Consider the following 25,520-nt stretch of genomic DNA (forward strand, 5'->3'; position numbering starts at 1 on the left):
AGCTCAGTCCCACTAGTCAGTTTGCGAGAAAAGCCGACAAGGCAAAGTTTGTGGTTGTTGTTGTTGTTTCCCGCCGTAGAATTCCACTGATAAATCTCATGTCACAGAGACAGTAAAATATTTCTTTAAGGGATCTTTATTGTATTTTTTTAAAGGGGTTGTCTGGTGGTTTGCCTTTTTTAATATATTGCTGATGCATACAAAACAAACAAGTTATTCTTACCTGTCTGCACTCCCTTGGTGCCCTCTTCCAGCATCCCCTGCAGAGGCTCCACTTCTGAGAAACTTGCCTCGAGAGTGACAGCCCGCTCAGCCAATCACTAACTGAGACGGGACTGGCTGAACAGGCTATCACTCCTGAGACAAGTCTGTCCTGGAAGTGGAGGCTTTGCAGTCAGCAGGGGACACTGGTGACATCAGGGAAGGACACAGAATTTGTTTTTATTGTATTATATGCACCAGCAGCAATAAATTAAAAAAGACCAACCACCTTACAACCCCTTAAAGAGGATGTACCACATGGTACATCCTCTTTAACCTCAACCCACCTATCGAACGGCGCCGGCACAGGGAAGCCGATGCCGCGGTCCGTTTTTCGGACCGAGGCCCCGTTTCCGTGCACGGCGCTGTTCTATGCACGGGAACCGGCCGGCGCTCAAGCACTGGAGGCCGACCCGCCCACCCCCAGTGGGAAGATTTCCCTCCCCTGTATGATGCGGCTCCTTTCATTCTAAGGGAGCTACGTCATACAGGGGAGGGAATTCCCTCCCACTGGGGGCGGGCCGGCCTCCAGTGCTTGAGCACCGGCCGGTTCCCGTGCATAGTACGGTGCCGTGCACGGGAACTCAGTACAAAAAACGGACCGCGGCACCGGCTTCCCCGTGCCGGCGCCGTTCAATAGGTGGGTTCAGATTAAAGAGGATGTACCAGGTGGTACATCTTCTTTAATAAAGATGCGTGATTACTTGTCTTGTCACTGGAATTTTACAGGCTATGCATACAACTTACTGACCTTACATCTCTCCCCCCACCAAAAACATACAAAACTTTGCAGAAATTTTCTGATGCACTAGGAAAGTTGCAGGCATACAAGTCAAACATTGTCATCAACCCCCAATGAAGAGGGTGGATGAGATAAGAATGTGCTTTTGGCAATCACTGCAATCCTACATCCTACACAGTGGGCCACTGCCAAAAAAAGCCTATATGGCACAGTATACTTTTCATTTCACATTGTCGACAATGACTGACAGTCTACTGTATGGTAATACAGGGCACGGTTATACATTCAGTAATACTAAAGGCTTCCTTCACCACTGTGCTTATAGTATGTAGAGTTTTTCTTGTCAGAAATGATAAAACCCTTGATGGAACTCCATTAAACCCCAACAACCATCAATGACATCTGATACATAATTGTTCTTCTGAATGCAGGATATACTGTATATTGTAAATATGAACAGGGCAAAAGGTTTATTCTGTTTGGGTACATGAGGTTTTGTAAAGCCTCATTCATGTACAATGTGCAGCACTTTGTTATGGATTTTCAGTGCAGAATCCCACTAAATATCCAAAATAAAATTTACCATGTAGGAATACTTTACATTCACATATACAACTGTGATGTCCTCTCTGTTGGCACCCCTATTCTATCGTGAGCTAAATACCACTTGGTGTGTCAACTACTGAGTAGGATGTTACTCAAAGAAGAATGGACATTGCTGTTGCTGATTTCATATGGGTTGATTTACAACCACAAGTCCCAGCCAGACCTACTTATAACCTGAATGGACAGTTTTCAGCTTGGGTCATAAGATCAGAACTTGCAGCTGTTAGGGCGGATTCAGACTACGGAATTCTCGAGGATAAATTCCTCGGAGTTCCATTGCCTGTACACGCTCACGGCCGTGTGCCTTTCCACCGGCTCCATAGACACCATTCTACGGGCCGGCTGATTCCGCATTCCGCCGAAAGAATTGTCACGTCAATTCTTTCGGCAGAATGGACGAATAGAATGGTGTCAATTCTTTCGGCAGAATGGCCCATAGAATGGTGTCTATGGAGCCGGCGGAAAGGCGTGCTGCTGTGAGCGCGTACAGGCGACAGAATTCCGTGGAATTTATCTGCGAGAATTCTGTAGTCTGAATCCGCCCTAATACTAACGCAAAAATGTGGCCATATTGGGGGAGATCAAACATGGTGTAAAGTGAAACTGGCTCAGTTGCCCCTAGCAACCTATCAGATTCCACCTTTCATTTTCTAAAGAGTCTGTGAGGAGTGAAAGGTGGAATCTGATTGGTTGCTAGGGGCAACTGAGCAAGTTTCACTTTACACCATGTTTGATAAATCTCCTCCATTATGTCCTTAGGTCGGTAGTGACCAATCACCAGTGCAGCACTGCCCAGATGACTACTGTCTGGGTGTAAAACAGGGAATTTAGATTGGGACAATTGTTTGAACGGTATTAACAAACACTATAGCCAGTGGTTTAAGCAAATAACTTAATACTGGTATGCCTTGAAGTGGAAATTAGGTTAAAAGGGGAAGGGTCTATATCACTGAACAACATGAACATGCAACCATTGGCGATACATAAAATTTCTGTATATAACAACCCAGCCATTCTTCTTTACTCACCTTGAACAGTCTGTACCTACACAGACTTTGAACCTTCTCCCAAACTAAAAGCCTTTCAGAGCAGTCATGTCTTCAAAAAAAAAAAAAAGAAACCCTGCAGGTTTGTGGGGGAAAGAAAGGAAGGTAAATGGCCCTTTTTGTTTTCCTCCAGAGAATAAAAAAATATTGAAAGTAAAGCATGGTGCCTGGAATGGGCCTAAAGGAAACTGCTTTGTGTGCCTCTCAGGGATGACATGGCTGAGCTCAATGGAGGTATCTATATGGGGTGAACCGGGAGAGAAGGAAACTCTCAGTTCACAAATACAGCCGCATATAAAGCCATCTTTATTGTCAAACAACTCCAGCCATTCTCCTTCAAATCATCTACCCAAAGATGCATAACCTGAAAAGGCTCTGACTTACTCACATGAGAGGTGCAGGGTCTCACAGGCTGCAATTATACTTCATAGTAAAAGGTTTACCTTTATTGTATACGTCTGCTTCATATTAGTAGCAAACAAAGTTAAAATAAACAGTCAAACTACGCAGACCCATGCTAAGTAATTCTATTAGTAAAAGATAAAATGCCATCAACTACATGCAGTATAGGCAAAAAGGACCACTGTGAATTTAAACCTCTATAACAGCAGGAGAAAATCCAAAACACTTAAGCAATCCAGTGATGGTACAGATGCCATTTCAATTGACTTTTCCAAAAAAGGATAAACCGTGAGCATAACCATATCCTTCAAATCGTCATTTATCACACTTTGCGGTCAGTATAACCCAAGTCTGGTCATATCAATTGTGTAACATTACATTTAAAAAAAATAAAATAATCTCTAACATGAACTTTTCTTCAGTAAACATAAAATGGAAATGCCAAAACATTAGCTGCAAGCCTTGCACTAGCTATTAACCTTTGGTTAAATAGAATTTGAAGTGAATAATCTGCACTCCCCATGGAATTATGCTAGTCCTCTGTTATTCCTCATGGAAACGTACTAATAAACTGACAATTCTGTGCATTTTCGTATTCCAATTGAACAAGGATCAGACAGTGGTGGGGTTTGTAAAGAGCGCAAAACACAGACCATGGTAATAGACAAATCCAATAGTGATTTTTTTTTTAAATATATTTTTGAGAGTTACAGTACAATTAAGAGTCCTAAGAAAATGCTACATCTCGCATTCATGTTATGAGAATGGCAAGTACCATGTTTATTTCAGACACATGCGGCTTTTAGTATGTATCCATACCCTACTTGAAATAATATTCCAGGCTTGAGTATTTATCACCTATCTACTTAATATGTGATAAAGGATAGATTGTGGGGGCAGCCTAACCACCTCCCCCCAGCTACACAAGAGGAGCAATTCAACTAAAATTTTATTGGAATGATGGAAACTGCCATAAGCATACATGTAATTTCATTGACCATGTCTTTAAGAGAAAATTGCAATGAATCTCCCCACCTGCCCACGCTCAATAACTTTCTGTACCTTCTCTATTAATGGAAGGTTTTACTCTATATGAAAAGAGACGTAATGCATTTCTTTTTTATTAAAAAGTACACAGTGACCCAAGAGAAGGTTATGGAAGTACAGTACACCATTGTTATTTATATATTACAAAAAAAAAAAAAAAAAAAGAACTATGACTGCCATTGACAGTCGAATCCTAAAAGTGTCATCTCGCCTACAAGTGACGAATTACTAAAGCAATTACATGAAGCAGAGAAAGGAATAGAAAAAAAAATAGGTTTTCTGCTGTCTAACTACAGCAGAAAATGCAGAAACTACTCGGTACTCAGGAAAAATGAAATGTGAATGTTTTCCCAAAGGCATTATTAACAATTAATAATCATTACAGTAGTGCCTTGTTTACCTGACCTTGTGTAAATTCAGCAGCCTTATAATTAGACCCACATTTTGCACATTTGTATATTTTCATGCATAGATTTGACTCATTCATTCATCCATTAAAATTCACTTGACAGATGTAGATGGATAATCAAGCTACAATTTGTATTTACTGGATTATAGAAAATTGCCCAAACTGTTGTTAAGTTCAAGGAAAGCACATTCTTGTCTCTCTCTTGTCACCGATGTAAAAGCAATTACACATCATAGGATGGTCCCAGAGCGTCAGAGATGTTGCAGATTTTTTCCCCCGTCTTGTATCTTTAAAGCATTATTTCATTCTGGGAGTGGGGTGGCTTATTTGATGCTGTCTACAAAGTGACTAAATCTATATAGTGAAGCCTGTGGAAGTAATGCGGAGCGCTAATTAAGTCACAGGAAGCTATTATTCCCTGATGGTGGACTGGAAAAGTGGTTTCGATGAGAGAATGGATATTTCAATTTATTTTCTCATACAAAATCTCCAGATATGCGGAAGAGGCTATTTGAGTATTGGAGGGGGGGAGCTACCAATGTACTAAAATGCAAGTTAGAACTGGGGAAGATCATCCATTCGTTTATTTTTAGAGATATTGTCTATAGTCACGGATTGCACTAAAACACAGCAAAATTGTTCGACACTGAGAGCTTCCTGGTACAAGGTACTGTAATGATCATCCCACATGCTGCTCTTTGCTGGGGTGGTTCTGAACAATTGTATGGGTGGGCAAACAGCAGCTGAATATCTTATTACTCTGTGACACCTGAACTAAGTCCGCAGGTAGCCTTCTTTCTACGCACCCAAGATGATCAGGGATTGCTCACTATATCCTTGGTCTATGGGCAACTGAGGAACGAGGGGACAAGGACACGGACGCTTCCATTAAAGGAATTGGGGACAAGCCATTGGTCACTTTTTGCCTCCCCCTGACTGGGTTAACATAACAGTTGCATACATTTTCCCAACTCAGCATACATGAAAATAAGTAGGGTACTGTTGCGGCTAGTGTTTTCTAACTCCAGTCCTCAAAACCCCCAAAAAGTCATGTTTTTTCAGGTTTATCTTTTTATATAAACATCTGCCAAACCTGTAAAATTACCACAATTGTTTTGTAATTCTTCTGTAGAATCAGGATATCCATATACATTAAAGAAAAATCTGCCAAACCCACGAATGTGCCTCCCCCCCCTACGACTAACAGAAGATGCTGGGTGGAGAAGCATTGCGGATGTTGGAACTACCCAAACTTACAATGCTTACAATCCCCCCACATACAGGGTTAACTTGATCCCTGACGCAGCAATTGTGTCAGGTAGCTATGTTAAGTCAATTAGAAAGTCAAGTTAAATGCGTTATAGTGATCAAGATAACCCTGGCTGCCACTCATGGTAAGCCTGGCTACATCTGTACATACAGTACCGCCACCAAATGCATGGCTGAGCCTAAAGTTTAGCTGGCAGCAATTCAAGGTGCATGGCCTATCTTCCAGAGGTTCATTTAGTAGGTTAATCTCCTTCCACCATAGAATATTTTACATGGGCTCCCAACAAGGTACAGGGCCTCCATGCTTCTAGGAGGTTCAAAGAGTCATTAACACCTGCACCATGTTACCAGCCGTTCCTCTGCAAATACACTCACTGTTCTTCAGTGGCAGTGTCAGGGAACATTCACATGTCTGTCCACAATAGTGGATAGATAACGGACCCATAAAGTTTCTATGGCCCCATGCAAACATCCATAGGTGTTACGGGTCCGAGCTTATGCTGTGATTCATGCTGCAAAAAATGTTGCCAGTCCCTAGTATGGACCGCAGTTGCAGCATGGATCACCATACACCTATCTATGAGTCACTGCAATTGTTGACTGTTCTGGATGCACACCATAATGCAGTCTGCTCTCAGGGTGTCTCATGACCCCACTCAATCTGAAGCAAGTAGCGAAAAGAGTGGTTATGGCATGTATATGAAATGAGTATTATTGTGGTAGATGAAAATGCAACCACAGTTCTTTTCTTTTACAGTAGCTGCAGTTTCTCTGTGAATCTGTTAAATCACTGCTTATAATGCCGCGTAGGAGGGCACGGGGGCAGAGCTGCAGTGGCATGTAGTCGTGCTGCCCCTGTCCTCCTACCAGCAACTCTGGCTTAATTGAAACTGTGTGCTGGGTACTTCATGCAAAGCCTGGCACTTAGGGTGTCAATCAAGCCTGGGCCTGGCCAACTATTTAATTTGTTAAGGGTTGTCCCATTTTTTCCCTGATGGCAGATGCTGGGAGGGGTAAAGGTTTGGGCAAGGTGAATTTTAACATGAATTTTTATTTAATGATTTATTTATTTATTAATTTTCTTTTGTTTATTTATTTTGTTTTGTATGGCGTGGTTGGGTCGGTTGTGTTAATGGTGTTCATTGATTTTAAAGTATTCTATATGAAAGCAATAAAAATATTATAATTAGAGATTAGGGATGGTCCGAAACTGCCGAGGTTCGGGTTCGTATGAACCTGAACGCTCGTTATCAGATACCCGCTGTCTGCCCGCTCCGTGGAGCGGGTGGATACAGCGGGAGGACCGCCTGGAAAACTGAAATGAAGCCTATGGCTATGGCTGTATCCCAGTTTTCCAGGCGGTCCTCCCGCTGTATCCACCCTCTCCAAGGAGCGGGCAGACAGCGGGAATCATTAGAGAGTTCGGGTTCGTACGAACCCGAACCGAACTCGGTTCGGACCATCCCTATTATAGATGAGCAAACCTCGAGCATGCTCGAGTCCATCCGAACCCGAAATGTCTGCATTTGATTAGCGGTGGCTGCTGAAGTTGGATAAAGCCCTAAGGCTATGTGGAAATCATGGATATAGTCATTGGCTGTATCCATGTTTTTCAGACAACCTTAGAGCTTTATCCAACTTCAGCAGCCCCAGCTAATCAAATGCCGATCGTTCGGGTTCGGATGGACTCGAACCCGAACCCGGTTTGCTCATCTCTAATTATAATAAAAAAAAAATATTTTTTTTTTAACATGAATGACCCTTTTGTTATCATATCAGGTAAGTTGCCACTAGGGATGGCTGACATCAGTTTACTCCCCTCTCCCAATAACAACCCATTCCTGCACGGCACAGCAGAGACTATCTGTGTATGGCGGGAGGGGGGTTCAGGGTATTTGGTAGTTGTCAGAGATCAGTGTTCCTCCTGAAATAATACAATCCTTAAAAGTGTGTGACGGAAAAGCTGTATACCACATTACTGTGCATGTACAGCACATGGGCAGGGAAAACCTTTCTACTGATAAGCTGAATAAGTCCATAGGCTATACTGTGCACCCATTTGAGTGTTATAAGTCAGTTTTGGATTACCTTGCTGAAAGTTGTGATAAAACGTTGTCTTAAAAACGCAAGGGGTGCCCCAAAAATAAAGTTGTATACCATGCTGCATATGTATTGTTACAATGGGAGTACCTGAACAGCATAGTGTCTGGGGACTGAATCTCATTTTTTGATGCATTTTATGTTATAGAGGACTGAAGAGGAGCGCTGCTGTCCACAGAAGCCTAAATATAGGTAAAACACAATAAACATAGATGATTGTAAGTAAAATGCCCCCAAATTGTCCACTGCCAGTACAGTTGTGCACATTTACACTACTGCTATTAGCAGTTACGCTATATGTTAACGGCTTTACCACAGCAAGAACAAAAAACTATACCGCTAACCGCAGTAAAAACACCTGCTTGTCAAACAAATCCAGAAATTGCCATTTAAATCGAAAAAATGTATCACAGCAGTAATCTTTAAAAATACCTTCCTTTGAATATCATAGGTATATATATATATATATAGGCGTAAAAACATAGAAATGCCCTAAGGGGTGTTTTTGTATTGATCCAAGAAAACCCCAGCATTGCTAACAAATAGCTTTTACTACTCGTGCATAGTACTTAATGATACATTCGTACATCATGAGGGTACCACTTCAAAATGAATCGGCTAAACAAACTTCCCAGCAGCACTTGACAGTGTTACACCTATTCTTCCTGCTTCCCAAAGCAGTACAGAATTAATTACCAGTTCTATGGATCTATTGTACGTATAATAGACTAAAGAGCTATCACAGACACATTTATTGTAAAAGCGCCATCCCAAGAGTGTCTAGTTGAGGGCCAAAACGATTAACACAAATGCTTTGTCAGATCAAAAGATAAAAAACCTGCACCTCCCAACTGCAGAATGAATTAGAACAGTGGGTTATCTTTCAAATTAACCAGGGCAGTTAGTGAAGAAAATTTCATGAAAGTGTAATTCTTAGCCTTTGTGAATCCCCAGCAGGCATTCTGCCAGCTGACAAGATGATGAAATTTCTTGCTTAAAAAAAGCCTTCTTCACTTCTGAAATTAGATTTAGCATGGCATTTCTATTTTTGCACCCCTCCTCTTCAATAAAAAAAAAGCCACTATATCAATTATTGTGCCGCAGCGTAATTAGTGTGCATAATATGCATGTGCTATATAAGTCAGCACTATCTGCACTAACTCAATTCCAAAGCGCTTCATAGAAGCTGAAATACTGTAATAACACTCCGCTTTTTTAACAAATGCATGGTGTAGTAAGCCAATACAAAACACTTTGCTGTCCCCCACTTTGCTGAGATTAAGAAAATTAGACATACATATAAATAGGCAATGTATGGGCTTAAAGGGGAAATAAATAAAGAGAAACTAGAAAAATCTCACTTTATTACAGAAGCCCAATACATTTGGCAAAAAAAATTAAATCACTGTTGATGGAAGGTTAGTGGCCAGTGTGGTTTTTTTTTTTTTTTTTAACTCTTGTAATTGGCACAAATGAATGTTAATTCTATGGTGGGAAGGTGTTCAATGGTTTCCAGAGACCACCATAGCTGCTTTTCTTGACTTAGTTTTTTTTTTTCTTTCCTGTTTTTGCAGATGTACTATGCGAGACTAGAAATGATGATCTGAAGGCAAAGTGTATTAATACAAGACTGATAACAGTAAGAGCGTACAGGAAGTGTTGTCATGTTGCCATTAGAAGACAAGATGCAGACATTATATGAGCACGAGTGGCTTTATAGAGGATGGTTTTTATTCAGTCTATGTTAGGCTTTTCTTATACAAGGCTAATACACATTAACATTGCATGTAACAAACGCAACTCAATCATTTTCAATCAAAAACTGTTTATGCTTCATGAATATCCATGTGCAAAAAAAAAATACACAAAAATACAGGGAAAGTCTCCTTCTCTCAGTATATACAAATTAGAAAAAATTGTGTTTCATTTTTCTTCACATAGCTACTTAAATTGTATGTTTTTCTACAGCCTTTGCCCTTTTCTTATATGCTAGAGACTGTTTCTTTTCATGATTGTCGTTGCTTCTAAAACATGCAAGAATAGCGGCTTGTGACTGTTTTCTATTCAGAATCCTTTTTTTTTTTATAAAAAAATAAAAAGAAAGAAAAAAAAATAGAAAAAGAAGAAAAAAAAAACAGGTTTATTGCTATATATTTGAACATGTTAATTTTGGAAGGGAAAGGGACTCTGAACGTTAATTAATGCTTTCAGTTATCTGTTTTGACAAGCCATACCTGTCAGAAATCTGAAGTTTTTAATCACTGGAAGAAAATGACTGCATATATATTAACAGGATTTTACAATGCAGAATGTATTCTAAGAAATAGTCAAGCTGAAATTAACCCCTTCAGCCATTTTACAATTTATAAGAGACTATTTCTTTAGGAAATAAAATGTGCACCTATTTATGGGAAATACGTAAATTCTGTGTTACCGGCAATAGACAGCAGTAATTTCATAGAGCTATATACGTAGCGGGAACTAGTCTAGCCCCATAGTTTATCAGCACATTTAGCTGGCATATGTTAAATCTAGAACTACCCTGTCATATTGATGTATTACTATTTGGTTGACTATCCGCACTTTACCATAAATAGCGAGATGGGGGGCAAGGGGGTACAAATGAGACTGACTGGGTGAATCAGACCTGGTGTATGTGTGAATATGAGGCATTGGGCACTGTAATTACACTGCATGGGAGGGTATACATATATTCTTATGCATATACCAACAACAGGGTCTCTATAAGAAACAAGACTTTAGCCAGAAACAGAACCACCTTCACCTCTACAGGGTGTGTATAATAAGGTAACTGGTACAGCATCTCCATACATCAGAATATGCAGGATGCAGGATGGCATGTATACAGTACTCACTGTAAGGAATGCTTTCCCATGGCGCTGCATTATTCTGGTGCTACGACACCGTTCAAATCCCGATGGTGCCCATATGACCTTTTAGTATTTCTACATAGGCCGGAAGTCAGAGTTTTCTATGCATCTCTATTACAGCGCCCTCACACACAGGAGAATGAAGAGTCTAAAGAGCAGAGGAATCAGCGGGATTTAAATGGCGTTGCAGCTCCGGAATAACACTGTGCTGCCAGAAAGTGTTAATCACAGCCGAGTATACATATCCTTCATCAGGAACGCCAATAAAAGTATTTGGGAGGAGTGCTTAATGTGGATTGTGTCCTTGTATCCATAACTCTTTCATCTTTCCATTTAGAAGGCCCTATGAGGGCTTGTTTTTTGCAAGACCAATTGTACTTCATATTTACACATTTCAATCTGCCATAAAATGTATGACGAAACTCAAAAATATATTATTTGTGGGGTGAAATTGGAAAGAAAACTAAACTATTACAAAACAAATACATTTACAACTTGCCTACTGGGATGCCAAAACCTTTATTTCTCCATCTATAAGGGCTTGTTTTTGGTGCCACAATTATTGGTATTTTGGTGTTTGGGAGGGTGTAGATGGAATATTTCTCTAGAACAGTTATGAAGCAATCTACCACTATGAAACTAGTGTCAGCCTTCAGAAAGCAATCCAAAACCTCATAATTTAAAGGGGTTTTCCAGAGATAAATGACTGGTAGCTTCTTCCCTAGGCCAGTCAATCAGTAGCGTGGGATACAGACATCCAGCACACCTATCAACCAGCTGTTCGGGAAAAGGAATCTATGAAGCCAGAGGTCTCAGGCTCCGGATGCAGTGCACATGGAGGCTTACAGCAGGTCAGCCCTCACTCAAATAAATAGGTGCCATGCCTCACATGATCAGCAGCAGCGTGCATGGTGTTGGCACCATGTTTTTTATGGGTAACAGAATGCGAAACGAGTAACAGCTAGTAAAGCAAATACCTAATAATACCTTTCTAAACATTCTCCTGTTGGAAGGGTAGCCTCACACATATGTAATCCACGGCTAAATTCAGTCTGCAGATTTCATGCAGTGAACATTCTACTGTGGATTTGATGCGACAGATTATAGTTATTTTTTCTACTGATGATGTCAACATGCATCTACAAGCCTCTTCTCCCTCCAAATGTCATCTGTGGTATTGTGCAACCATTAACCCGGCAAAGGGGCAGCCTGAATAATGCAGTGCAATTCTTCAAGTGTGTCAGTACAGTACCGCGAAGATTTAAAAAAGAAGTCTGGCCTCATCCGACTTCTCTCAAGAGGCAGGGGAGAAAGTAACAATGAAGTATTGCTTACCTCTCCCCTTGCCTGCGATGGCCAGTCCATCAGCAGGGTTGCAATGTGTGAAGTGCTGGAGATCCCGGCGGGGGTCCCAGAGAGGTGACTTTGGGCTGAATAGGCTAATGGAGGGTTAAAACCATTGTTACTATCCCTCGTGCCTCTGCCTTTAAATTGGCTGAGGGGGACGTCCAGCTGGGAACCCCTGAAGCAGGCCGGATTGCGGAGCAGGTAATGTATATGCTTCGGACGGCGGCGTGGGGGGTGGGCGGAGTTGGGGGATTAACGGGCGGTGTCCTTACATACTGTCCATCCCGCTGCAAGTATGGCTTCCCATACAAACTACAGGCCAGGGATCCGTAGCAAGTAATCCTCTGCAGATCCGCCCTGTGTGTTTGTAGTCTTAAAGGAGAAGTCCGGCAAAATTTTTTAATAAAGAATTGTATTGCCCCCCAAAAGTTATACAAATCACGAAAAAACACTTAGGGGAAATGCTTATAAAGTGCTTTTTTCCCTGCACTTACTACTGCATCAAGGCTTCACTTCCTGGATAACATGGTGATGTCACTTCCTGGATAACATGGTGATGTCACTTCCTGGATAACATGGTGATGTCACCACCCGACTCCCAGAGCTGTGCGGGCTGTGGCTGCTGGAGAGGATGATGGCAGAGGGATGCTTAGTGTCCCTCCAGTGCCCTGTGTCCCTCAGTGTCCCCCTGCCATCATCCTCTCCAGCAGCCACAGCCCTGGGAGTCCGGTCGTGACATCACAATTTTAACCAGGAAGTGACATCACAATTTTATCCAGGAAGTGACATCACCAGGTTATCCAGGAAGTGAAGAGTTGATGCAGTAGTAAGTGCAGGGAAAAAAGCACTTTATAAGCATTTCCTGAGATAAGTGTGTATTGGTGATTTGTATAACTTTTGGGGGGAAAATACAATACTTTAATAAAAAATTTCACAGGACTTCTTCTTTAAACTGTTTTGGAGCTTTCGGCATCATGATGAATGAATCATGATGCCAAAAGTTCCACTGAACATGTGATTGTACCCAAAGAGCTCCTACAGAGCACCAAGCTGTAACACCTCCTTACTCCCCCTTCCATACAGCTTCCAGGTGCCAAATCAAGCTGGGAGGGGGAGAGAGGAGACATTCCAGCTTGCAGCTATTCAGGAGTTTGAAAAAGCCTCTGACTCCTTGTACCAGAGAATTAAACCATTTTTCTATGTTTTTGCAGCAAAACTGAAAGCATATACATACATACATACACACATACCTATATACATTTTACCAACAAGCGTTTGGTAAACTGATCGTTCATATTAGAAGGAGCTGTTTGAGAACAGCTGCTCAGTAGAAACATTTCAAGCAAATTTATATGCAAGGCAGTGTTTCCTTGTTTACAAAATCACCCATCTTTATAGATTAGTTTATTATTTCTAAAGCAAAGTAAATTCTATTTCATCTATTTAATGTGCAGCTTACAATTAAAAAATCATCCTGCTCAGTGCAATATGGCAGGAAGGTATCCCACGTGGCCCATTAGAGAGCAGCATACAATTACGCCACAACTCTGCTTCCCAGACTTCACATGCTTTGCCCAATATTTTGAGGGATGAGAAACTACTGGGACTACAGGTCAGACGCAGACTCATTTATCCTCCTGGCCTTAATCAAATAAGGACATGGAATGTACAAACTATAAATTCAGAGAGATTAAAAAAAGACCTTGTTTAGTTTGCACGTTACTTTAAACGTGGCAGAGCATTCCGCTTATTGTATCCATGAGAAGAAAGACAGTCAAAATGTTTGTACCCCATTACAAATGAAGGTCATTTTATTATCTGCTGGATATAATGTCTGGTGCCATAGCTTATAGCGATTAGGCAGCTCAGAAATATTGTCTTGCATCTGCTGATTAATAAACCAACAAATGCAATGGAGTTATGACAACAAACAAGCTGCATTAAAGGGGTTGTCCAGCGAAAAATCTTTATTTTTCAAATCAACTGGTATCAGAAAGATTATATATAGATTTGTAATTTACTTCAATTAAAAAAATCTCAAGTCTTCCCAACTTTATTAGCTGCTGTATGTCCTGCAGGAAATGTTTTATTTTCAGTCTGACAGTGCTCTCTGCTGACATCTCTGGCCGAGACAGGAACTCTGTCTTGGTTTTCTATGAATCCCCATAGAAAACCCCTCTTGCTCTGGACAGTTCCTGTCTCGGCCAGAGATGTCAGCAGAGAGCACTGTGTCAGACTGAAAATAAAACAACATTTACACCGTTTACCATGTGGGTACAATATTGTTATAGTTTAATAGACCGGACAATTCTGCATGCTGCATATTAAATATTTTTATTTGTATAATGGGAAAGGGGGTGATTAAAACTGTTATTGGGGGAGGATTTATTTATTTTTATTTTTTTTTACACACTAGGGGACTTTTATGTGCAATCATCAGATTACATATACTAATCAATGCTATGCCATATGCTGATCTGACAGGACTGAGGTAAGTATTATACCCCCGCTTGTCAGGAAAAGTGATTGGGAAGCCCCCGCAGCCTTAGATCACTGTGTTTAAGGGGTTAATGACAGACAACTGCGTGAAAGGGTTAAAACGAGCTTCACTGACAGTTTACGGCCAACCTTCAATGTCGTCTCCTTCGGCACCTTAAGCAAGAAGGTAACTGCAACCTTTCTAATCCTGCAATGGTCACACCAATATGTGCAGGCTGGGAAGGAGCCGATAGCTCTGGTTAAACAGCCACATAGTTCTCCCTATTGAAAGGCTTTCATGAATGATCCTTCTCTTCATTAAGCAGACTGTTTACTGTGGGCAAAGTCTACTTGGTAAAAAGGACCCTCTGACAATAAGATGATCAGACAAAGTATAATAAAATCATAATAAGTGTTATAGTATTTACTGTTATAGTGCCAGCATATTCCACAGTACTTTCTAGCTCTCCACCGGAGGTCCCTGCAGAAGGGACATTGTAATTTGTCAGGAAACCTAGTTTTAAATGTTCAATGCAGTGACTCCACATGCGAAACCATGTGTACCCAGAGGACCCACCCCTGGTAACTCAGAATTCCCTAATAGCGAATATGAAATGTTTTCTAGGTTAGACAAGTTTAAAAGGAGAAAAATATAATGTGGGCAGGGAGGCACATAATAAAGAATGTATACTTACCGATCCTGTGCCCCCACAGCACTGCGTACCTGCTCCCGGGCCCCCATCCTCATCCCCCTGCAATGTCAAAATCCAACTGATGGATGTCTTGCTTAGACAGTCAGAGATTGAGGTGGGACAATGATTGGCTGAGCGGGTACTTTCCCTTTCCCCTCGGTTCTGACATACCAGGAAGCTGGGAGAAAATGATATCCAATTGGGGTCTGGGTGCTGTTGGCTTGGTGCTGTGGGGCCCAAGGACCAGTAAGTATATTCTTTATTATGTTTATTATAAAAACTGCTGGGTGCTGGATTATGGATTTTATTCTGGACTATTAGGTAGTTTAGGCACAACTTCTGTCTGAAATAACTTACCTACTTACAGTACATAAAATACACAAGAAACAAGAACACATTTATTTGCAGATAATACTCACAGAGTAATATTTCTTTATATGTCTTCTTATATCCAAAAGTAACTTATTGTGTATCTGGGCAACATGACTCAAAGGAGATGCATCACATTCAGGTTTACTACATCTTAATAAGCTGGGCTCAATCTGCAGTCCCTAAAATTGAAAGCATAAACAGAATGAGAAATTAACAGAAACAAACAGTTATAAAAACCACATCAAAGAGAACAAGGTAATAAGAACCTGAATGCCAACATAATGCAACTGTCTTACCAAACACCTAAAGGTCCCCCATACACTTTATACTGGTAGGTCCCTAGTATAAAGTGTATGAGGCTCTTGCCTTATACAGAAGTACATAATCTGTGGGGTGGAGAGCTGTCTGGCTGCGGCTAGCCCCTCCCCTCCCCATAGGGAACAAGAACACTCAGCCATGCCAAAGGTGTCTGTGTATGGAGAGGACACAGGCACTAGGGAGAGGGGTTATCAGAGGGCCTAAGGGCCATATTACACAGCCTGATATCCTGGGTAAGCAAGCACCAGTCTGCGAGAGCCTGCTAGAGCTTACAGAGCCTATTATATGGCTCGATTATCATGCAGGGATGTAGTTGTCTGTGTAAACCTTGCTTTATATAGAAAATAATAAACATACAGTATACTTACCTGTCCAGGCTCACCTGATGTCCTGCTGCCTTCTAAAGTGACATGTCGTCTTCCAAAGCTGCAGCGGCGGCTGCAGTGAGTGAGGAATGTGTGAAAAGGCAGCAGGGCACCGGGGGAGCTTGAACAGGTAAGTATAATCTTTATTATTTTATTTACACTGTCATCGGCCGTGGATCACTCATTACACGTAGCTATATGCATTTGATGAAAAACTTCTATCAGTCCATGATCGGCTCCTCAGCTGATTGTTGTCTTTATTTACATTACAATTGACAGATAATGGCTCGGTGCAATAGGGCCTTAAGACTAGGAACACAGGTTACAGAAATACTGCTGGCGTTGGCCCATTTTGTTTCCAACAGGATGAGGAATACACCTTCCTTTAGATTTCCTATTTTTTGTTAGATTCCACTCCTGCAATGTGTGTTCCAAGCCTTACAGATGAATTGAATTTAGCAGCACCAAGAATGTTATTGTGAAGAGGTGCTTGGTATGCCACTTTATTACTAGTGCAGGACTTTGGAAGGACCCCTTACAAAGAAATGTGCTAAGGCACTACTACATAACAAGTCCTATTCCTGATAGAAGTACAGGGTTAGCAAAATTAAACTTTTCAAACTTGTATCTAGAGGTCATTTTGCTGCTCCAATTTTTACAAAGGGCACTTCAGATGATGTGCTTACCATTAATAAAATAAAAACTTTTTGAACAAAGTTGCCTATAGGTGGCACTGTAGGTAAGCAAACTATGCTACAAAATTTCCCCATTAGTTACAAAAATGCTCTCAAGTCCCACCTGAAAAACAGGAATACAGCATTGGTCATAGGCTGCATCCCTGTTTTCCAGGCGGGGCTCTGGATGTTTCCACAGTCCCCACGGAACAGGAAGACAGCGGGAGTCAAATGCAGATAGTTTAGGTTCCTATGAACCTGAACCTTGGCGCAGTTCGCTCATCTCTACTCTGAAGTACAAGAAAACCCAAAACATGTTTTGTCAGATTTAACGGCTACAACATACTAATGAATGCTGTCCCCTAGGTCTGGCATAGAAGACCCAAGCCTTAAAGAAACTCCACACATCCATGCATCTGTGAAAGACTTAATTCTTGGAGATAACTTTTTTCCAGATGGGGAGAGTGGCTGCCTCTACTTGGTCGTGCACTCCACCCATATCACCCAGGTGGTTATTAATGTTGTCTGTATTAGTTGAATCCTGCCTGCCCAGAGCATAGGCGTATTACATGCCATGGAGAGGCTAAAGTACAGTGTAGGTCCATCCCGAGCATGAAGCCACCTTATCAGTGGTGGGATGGTTTACACTATTTACACATAGGGTGAATTTATCATTCACAGACATTTCTTAATGGAAAGATCAGAAAGATGGGAGAAATTTTTATGAATGTCATACACTGCCCTTTTCTAAATTAGGGCTTGGCTTATATTATGACTAGACGATGAGGTTTCCCGACACCACTTCTGATAACCTACTCTACTATGGTCAAACTATCAACTCCATTTTGGCCCGAACGATTCTTTTAATTTTTGAATAATTACTTAATGTAACCCTGGTTGAATTATAGAACTTTAACTTTTGTTATTATCTATTTTTTTTTTTTTTTTTTTGCAGGTGAACACAACAAGGATTTCCAGCACAGAAATAGATTGTAGCAAATGAATCCTCAAATTGCCCATTTGTAGATGAAACGTTCCAAGAAGAGCTCACCTTTCCCCTTCCCTGTTAACATTCGCTCAACCACCCCCCTTAGTACGGAGAAATTCCAGGTGGAAGAGATTTCTGAGCTTGACATCCGGCTCTTCTCTAGCTAGCCCATCTGCAAATCGTCAAGTCTCTGTGCAATTAGCTTTCTTATTTACAGCTGTAATGAAGCAAAAGTCAAGGATTTAACGTGGAACTGCTGATCTGCGTCTGGCTTTTCCTCTCACTTGCCACCAATGGCTGTTTTCTTTTGCTTTATAAAAAATGCTAAACATCTGCTGTTTGTCCAACTTATCATAAAATAATTACTTTTAATTTAGATAAAAAGAATCTGCATTCTTTAATTTTCAAGGTTTTCTGCTGTTTCACGGTCTAATAGCATGCCAAAACTGGTGTGTGGCTGACAGTGAGAAGAAGTTGTCAAGCTGGCCCAGTTTTGTTTAGTGGTCCAAGGTCGATACTGCATTTTTTGGCACCGCTTCATGGCAGGATCGCACCATGAGGCTTTCATGTCTGAAGTGGAATGACAGCAGGAGAGATAATGTAACTAAATTTGTTATTAAAGATAGGAATGTGGAACAAGGATGTGATAATATAATAAAGATTAAATACATGCACCTAATTTGATAGATATGCAATAACAAAAATCTAAAATGAGAACAAGTTTTATTCCCCAAGTTGTTGTATGCACATGGCACAGAGCAAAGGCCAATGAGTCTGTGTAGATTAGCCGCCAAAGCGCTAAAACCCAATTAGCTCCAACACAAAAAGTGTTAAAATAGACACAATGACATATACATCAAATCAAGAAATACTCCATACACATTGTCATTGGCACACATTGTATAATGTGAGGTCTGAGAACAAGCAGGTGGTAAAGAGCAATTTGTCGTAATGGCAACTATCCATATACTGTGAATGTGAGGCTCAGCAGGCAGACACTTGTGACATTTATATACAGTAGCCACTGTGAGAACACAATCATTTGTAGACTTTGCCCTTTTTGATCACTGGCAATAAGACATAATGAATGGATGACGCAGGCCAGGCAGGTTGGATTACTTCCACAATGTACATTAGATAGTATTAATTTCAGCTACAACTGCAGTGGCTTAATTGTACTAATGTACTACCCCATCAGCAACAAGACAACTATTATAATGGTATAATGTTTACTATGTACATTATACATTTTATGTTAAAATTTAATAATTTTTATTTCAGCCCAAAAGAGGTTGTCCAGGCAGGACGCTAGGAAGCATTTTAACCCTTAGAGGATCGGGCTAATTGAAATTTTAGCGTTTTCGTTTTTTCCTCCTTCTGTTTAAAAGGCCATAGCAGTTGCATTTTTTCACCTAGAGACCCACATGAGCCCTTATTTTTTGCGCCACTAATTGTACTTTGCAATGACAGGCTGAGGTTTATTTATAAAGTACACTGCAAAACCAGAAAAAAATTCAATGTGTGGTGAAATTGAAAAAAACAAAAACAAAACTCATTTCTTTTATTTGGAGGGTTTTTGTTTTTACGCTGTTTGCCTTGGGGTAAAACTGACTTGTTATATATGTTCCTCAAGTTGTTACAATTACAACGATATGTAACATGTATAACTTTTATATTATGTAAAAATTTCAAACCATCGTTAACAAATATATGTTCTTTAAAATCTCTCTATTCCCAGGCTTATAGCGCTTTTATTCTTTGGTCTATGGGGCGCCACGATCTGTACTTTCTATCGGTGCCTTGATGGCGCAAATGTCCCCAGGTCTGGAAGCATCACTGGGCAGGGACCAGAGCATGATACCAGCAGTAGTACGAGAGCCAGGAAGGTAGGTGTGTATTTTTTATTTATTTATTAAAGCGACTCTGTACCCACAATCTGACCCCCCCCCCCCCCCCCCCCAAACCGCTTGTACCTTCGGATAGCTGCTTTTCATCCAAGATCTGTCCTGGGGTCCGTTTGGCAGGTGATGCAGTTATTGTCCTATAAACAACTTTTAAACTTACAGCCCCGTGCCCTACGGGCGTGGCTTAGAATATCTGTGCCCTAACTTTGCACCACCCCTCCGTCCCACCCTCTTCATCATTAGGAATGCCACTAAAACATTTTCTTCATGCTGAACGTTTGCACAGGTGTCTTAACGTTCTAGCCCATGTGCCGGGTTGACACAGCTGACGAATAGTAGGCAATCTGCCTGGAGCATTCCTAATAATGAAGAGGGTGGGGAGGAGAGACAGAGAGGGTGTGCCAGCCTAATGCATACACAATCTAGGCCACTCCCGAAGGGCACGGGCTGCCAGTTTAAAAGTTGTTTTTTAAAGGAGACCTGTCACCCCCCGTGCTGGGGTGACAGGCTCCCGACCCCCAGCTAGATCCCCTTATAAAGACCTCATGGCTCCATTCATTCTGTATGGACGTCGGACCTCTCCCCCCAGCGCGCGCGTCGGCTTCTGACCGGGATATCTCCGTCCCGGGACCGGCTCCAGGAGCGGGACTCGGCCAGATGAGGTCTGTATAAGGGGATCTAGCTGGGGGTCGAGAGCCTGTCATGGGGGGTGACAGGTCCTCTTTAAGACAATAACTGCATCACCTGCCGAACAGACCGCAGTACAGATCTTGGATTAAAAGCAGCTATCTGAAGGTACAAGTGGTTTGGGGGGGGGGGGGGGAAGAGGTCAGACTGTGGGTAGAGTAGCTTTAACCCCTTCCTGAGCACACATCCTGCCATTACAACAGCTTTGTCCTCATTCATCTTACCACAATGCTGCTACCGGGTAAATATACTGCAGGGGGAATTTACTAAACCGGCATATTCACTAATAGGGTTATTCTGATCCCAATATTTTTTTATGGCGGGACTGTGGGTAGAGTAGCTTTAACCCCTTCCTGAGCACACATCCTGCCCCTACAACAGCTTTGTCCTTATTCATCTTAAAATATGTAATTTTATTCCAAATGACAACCACAATGCTGCTACCGGGTAAATATACTGCAGGGGGAAGTTACTAAACCAGCATATTCACTAATAGGGTTATTCTGATCCCAATATTTTTTTATGGCGGGATCAGAATATGGTTATGCCGCGCTCCTGCCTTTACATAGGCATGAAGGAGGCAGGCCTGTGCAGACTGCCTGTCAGCATAACCCTGACATACACAATACACTACAGAAGATCACTGGTTAAAATACACTAGTGTAAAAGTAAAAAAAACATTGAAATAAAACATAAAAATTCTACCGCCCCCCCCCCCCCACTGTAAAAATAAAATTAAAAAAGGCGGATATTTTGTCAATCCGCCTCAGAAAAGAAACACCATAAAAAAAGATTTAAAAAAACATATCTATGTAAAACTTGGTATAAATAAAAACGACACATCTTCACACAAAAAATTAGCTCAAAAAGCTCTGTCAAGTGAAAGATAAGAACGCTATGGATCTTGCAATGTGGCAACAGTTTTCGTTGTTATTTCAGGAAGATAGTTTCTACTGTGCCTAAGTGGTAATAGTAAATATATACAGTGGTAACTTGGTTTAAGAGCGTTTTGCAAGAAGAGCTCACAGTTTTTTCACAGTTCAAAATTGTTACTTGGTTTAAGAGCATTGCTTTGGTTTAAGAGCTCCCGGTAATGAGTGGGTGGGGGAGAGGGGAAGGGGCATGGTCTGCATAGTGTGGTCTACTGCCCTGTACCCAGACCCAGGAACTCTCCCTCACCTTCCAAATCATGGCAGATCCACTTCCTTCCTACTTTATGCTCCCTGCAGACTCTATTCCTGCTATAATGTGCCTGCACTCACACTTAGCTACAGTATACACACTGCTGCTATAATGTGCCTGCACTTACACTTAACTACACACTGCTGCTATGTGCCTGCACTCACACTCAGCTTTACACACTACTGCTATAATGTGCCTGCACTTACACTCAGCCATTCACACTGCTGTATAGAAAAGTTTTTGTCACTGTCCTTCTGCACAGCTCTGTTTCCTCACTTTCTCACTTCCTGATTGGTCCATGCTGAACCCTTGTCATGCTGTCCACACAGACCTCTGACAGCAGTCCTGCTTCTCTATTCTAGTCTGTTTGTACTACACTACTGCATTATGGGGATCTGCAGTTCCATCCTGTATCTATAAAGTGCTGTTGTTTTTTTCTTTCTTATGCACTTACTATACATTATACTCCACATGCTGATTGCTATACTGTAAGTAACTAATAATATAACACATTCAGCTGTTTCTCATTGTTTGTTTCATCTGTTCTTCATGTTATTCAGAAAGAAAAATCATTATATTTGGGATGTGGAACAAATTGTCTGCATTTCAGTCATTTCTTACGGGAAAATTTGCTTTGGTTTAAGAGTGGATTTGGATTACAAGCATGGTGCCGGAATGAATTATGCTCGTAATTCAAGGCACCACTATATATATTTATACTACAAAACTCTTTCCATTTTTTTCTCCTTATAACAAGCAGCAAGTTGCATCATATTTAGCAGGTTCTCAAAGTGACAAATGTATGTGGGTCAGACTAATGCTCAATGGTGACTTTTGGCTGTGGCTGTAAAATGTACTACTCTGTATACTACTTTGTGGTATAGGAACAGGTCAGCGTAATTACCTAAAAAAGTTGTCCTGCAAAATAAAAAAAAAAAAAAAGGCAAGGTGATGCAGAAACATAATAAAATATACTTACCAATCCCCATGCCCAGTAGCACCGTTCCCAGGTCTCGTTGACAGTTGTCAACCTCCTGCAGCTGCAACATCACATCACATGATTGATTGCCTGCTCAGCCAATCATTGACTGGGGTGGGTCACCAGGGCATAGGGACAAGTAAGTATACGTATAAATATACTGTGTATTATGTTCTCGCACTTATTATTTTCATGGGACGTTTTATTATATATTTTCACGGGACGTCTTCTTTAACTTTACTAAGGTAGTCAGTCTGAGAACACAGGAATGTAAAAGTAAGGGAACTGTCCAGGATAATGATGGGTGAAAAGTATGCAATTACACATAACCTTTCAATAAACATAAGGACAAATAGGCAGGGACAAAACGATAACTTATATACTCACCGATCCATCAAAGACGTTGTCATATATATTCTCGGTTCCACACTTAGGGCAGCAGAACTTAAACCGTTCGCAGTCTCTGTACTTCTCTTCATCAGTTAGTTGAGCTGGACCACCAAGCAAAGCATCATTCTCCTCATCCTTCTGATAGTGTTGCTGAACCCGAAACTGAGAAGGGTCAAGACCTACCGTAAAAGGAATTAAAAAAATGGTTTATATTTGCTTGTTTGCTAAAACTTGGTACCTCTTTTCTATTAGCATCCATCATATCTTGTCTTTCTGTTTTTCTCTCGATTGACAGAATTCCTGATTCTACAGTGGGTAAAACTGAGACATTGATAAAAACCTCACAATAAGAAGAACATCAGTAATGCCTTTAAAGGGACTTGGACCCATTTTTTGTGCAACAGAATGCTGGTCAGGACCCCTCTTTCAGCCATGCCCGGGGAGGGGGGAAACAATAACATCCACTTACCTCCTTGGCTCCAGAGCTGCTGTCCGCATTCTGCTGCTTCCTGCTTGAGGCTGCATGGCTGAGCAGCCTGCACTGTCATGTCTCAAATCCCGTATTAAGGCAAAGAAGTGGCTGGACACTGGGGGACCAGAGCAGCTGAACGCGGGCTGGGAGCATGGGAGGTAAGTGGATGTTTGTGGGTATGGCAGAAAGAGGGGTCCTGACCAGAGTACCAATTTAAATAATTTCTTATCTATACCACTTCTGATATTAGAGACTGGAGATTTGGACAGACTCCGCTGACATTACATCTTTGTGAGCTGTCCCAGTGACCCCATAATTACTTTCTCCAAAAGCTCTCTAGCAGTTGCTTACCTCCCCCCTTTATTAATATATGCCCATGTCTATGGTCAGGTTAGGTACCAGATCAAATTTATATCACCTCAAACAACTTAGAGATCAGTCAGGTATAGAACAAACTGATAAGGTTGGTTAAAGTGCCACTGGGATTTAAAAAAAATCTGTGAAAAGTGAAAACTTCTGATCGGAAGAAGTCTGGAACAGGGGTGTCAAACTGTGGCCCTCCAGCTGTTGCAAAACTATAATTCCCATCATTCCTGGACGGCTAAAGCTTTGGCTGGAGCAACGCAAGTTTGAAAAATCTGCTCTAGAAAAGCAACAACTTTTTAAAAAAAAAAGACCTAATGAGAAATCTCTTTTGTATCGAAAAATGAATGGGGAAAACAGAAATAATTTACCGAAATATAGATTTAACATTCAAATACATCATTATACCTGGTCTAGTCTCATCTACATAAAGTGATGGAAATATATACAGAGCACTACACTGAACAAATTGATAAATTCTCAGTAAATAACTGTACAATGACTAGTTTTTTTGTCTGCTTTACTGTGTAAAGTAGTGCCACTCAATGATGACTCTGAACAAAAAAAAAAAAATAATTAACAAATGGTGAGCACATAATCTGATGTGCCCCTTCTGATTTTCATCTGATTTGGAGCAGCAGACCACCAGATTTGGGTACCTTTAGTCTTGCTGACTCTGTAGTTTTAGTAAGCTTCTGGTCTTAAATCGTATAGTTCAGGGCAATCTTCCATTCTGTATGTAAACACCATTCCTTGCAGGGGTACTTCAAAGTAACAGGATTTCACCTAACCACTAAACCAAACAAGCAATACGTCCAATAAGAATTAACAAAAAGTCCTCGTCATTGTACATTAAGAGCTCATTTAACCTTCCAGGAGTTATTTTTTACAGCATGGTATGCACAATGGATGCCAATCACTTGAGGCTTTGCTCTCTCCCTCTCAGAGGCCAATGAGAAGCAATACATCCACTTGTTTAATTGAGGATTTGAATGAGAACATTGAATAGCTAATGTTTCTCTAGTATGTAATATTACTTGTATGGTACGTTGACAGGAAGCTTTATGCAACTTGAAGACATAATAATGGTTTAAGTATGAAGGCTAATTGGTAGTAACATTTGGACTAAAAAAAAAATACTATGTAAGGATGGAATTTCAAATAAAAATAGTTGTCCATGTGCCATTAGGAAATACAGGGAGAGATATCTTAAGGATATAAAAAACTAAATTGTGAAGAAAAAACAACAACTTAGGTTTAAAGGGGCTCTCCCATGATGATCCCCTTATCCAGAGGTGTACTCCGCTATCTTTGCAGTCCTACAGAGGTTAATTAAAGTGGTAGCGTGAATACTCAATCTAGACTACTTCTCTTGAACGTTGGGGATTCCAATGGTCAGATGTCAACTGATCAGACACTTACGACTAGAGATTAGCTCAACTTGAGCATGCTTGTGTCCATCCGAACCCGAGCATGTGGCATTTAATTACTGGCGACTGCTGAAGTTGGATGCAGACCTAGCAAGAGTCCTGGAAA

The 25,520-nt window shown here is 41.1% G+C and overlaps 1 protein-coding gene across 4 annotated transcripts in view; it reads right to left on the bottom strand.

The window, feature by feature from the left end:
* Positions 1 to 25,520, bottom strand: part of POLA1 (DNA polymerase alpha 1, catalytic subunit) — a 200,685-nt gene that overhangs the window by 79,291 nt on the left and 95,874 nt on the right. For all 4 annotated transcript variants that reach the window (XM_069944819.1, XM_069944821.1, XM_069944818.1 and 1 more), the window contains exons 32-33: positions 23,147 to 23,328; positions 15,710 to 15,841 (exon numbers count right to left, since the gene is read on the bottom strand). In XM_069944819.1, coding sequence (XP_069800920.1) covers positions 15,710 to 15,841; positions 23,147 to 23,328 — 314 coding nt within the window. The remainder of the gene's footprint in view (positions 1 to 15,709; positions 15,842 to 23,146; positions 23,329 to 25,520) is intronic.

The sequence above is a fragment of the Dendropsophus ebraccatus genome, chromosome 11 (genome assembly GCF_027789765.1).
Source record: "Dendropsophus ebraccatus isolate aDenEbr1 chromosome 11, aDenEbr1.pat, whole genome shotgun sequence".
NCBI lineage: Eukaryota > Metazoa > Chordata > Amphibia > Anura > Hylidae > Dendropsophus > Dendropsophus ebraccatus.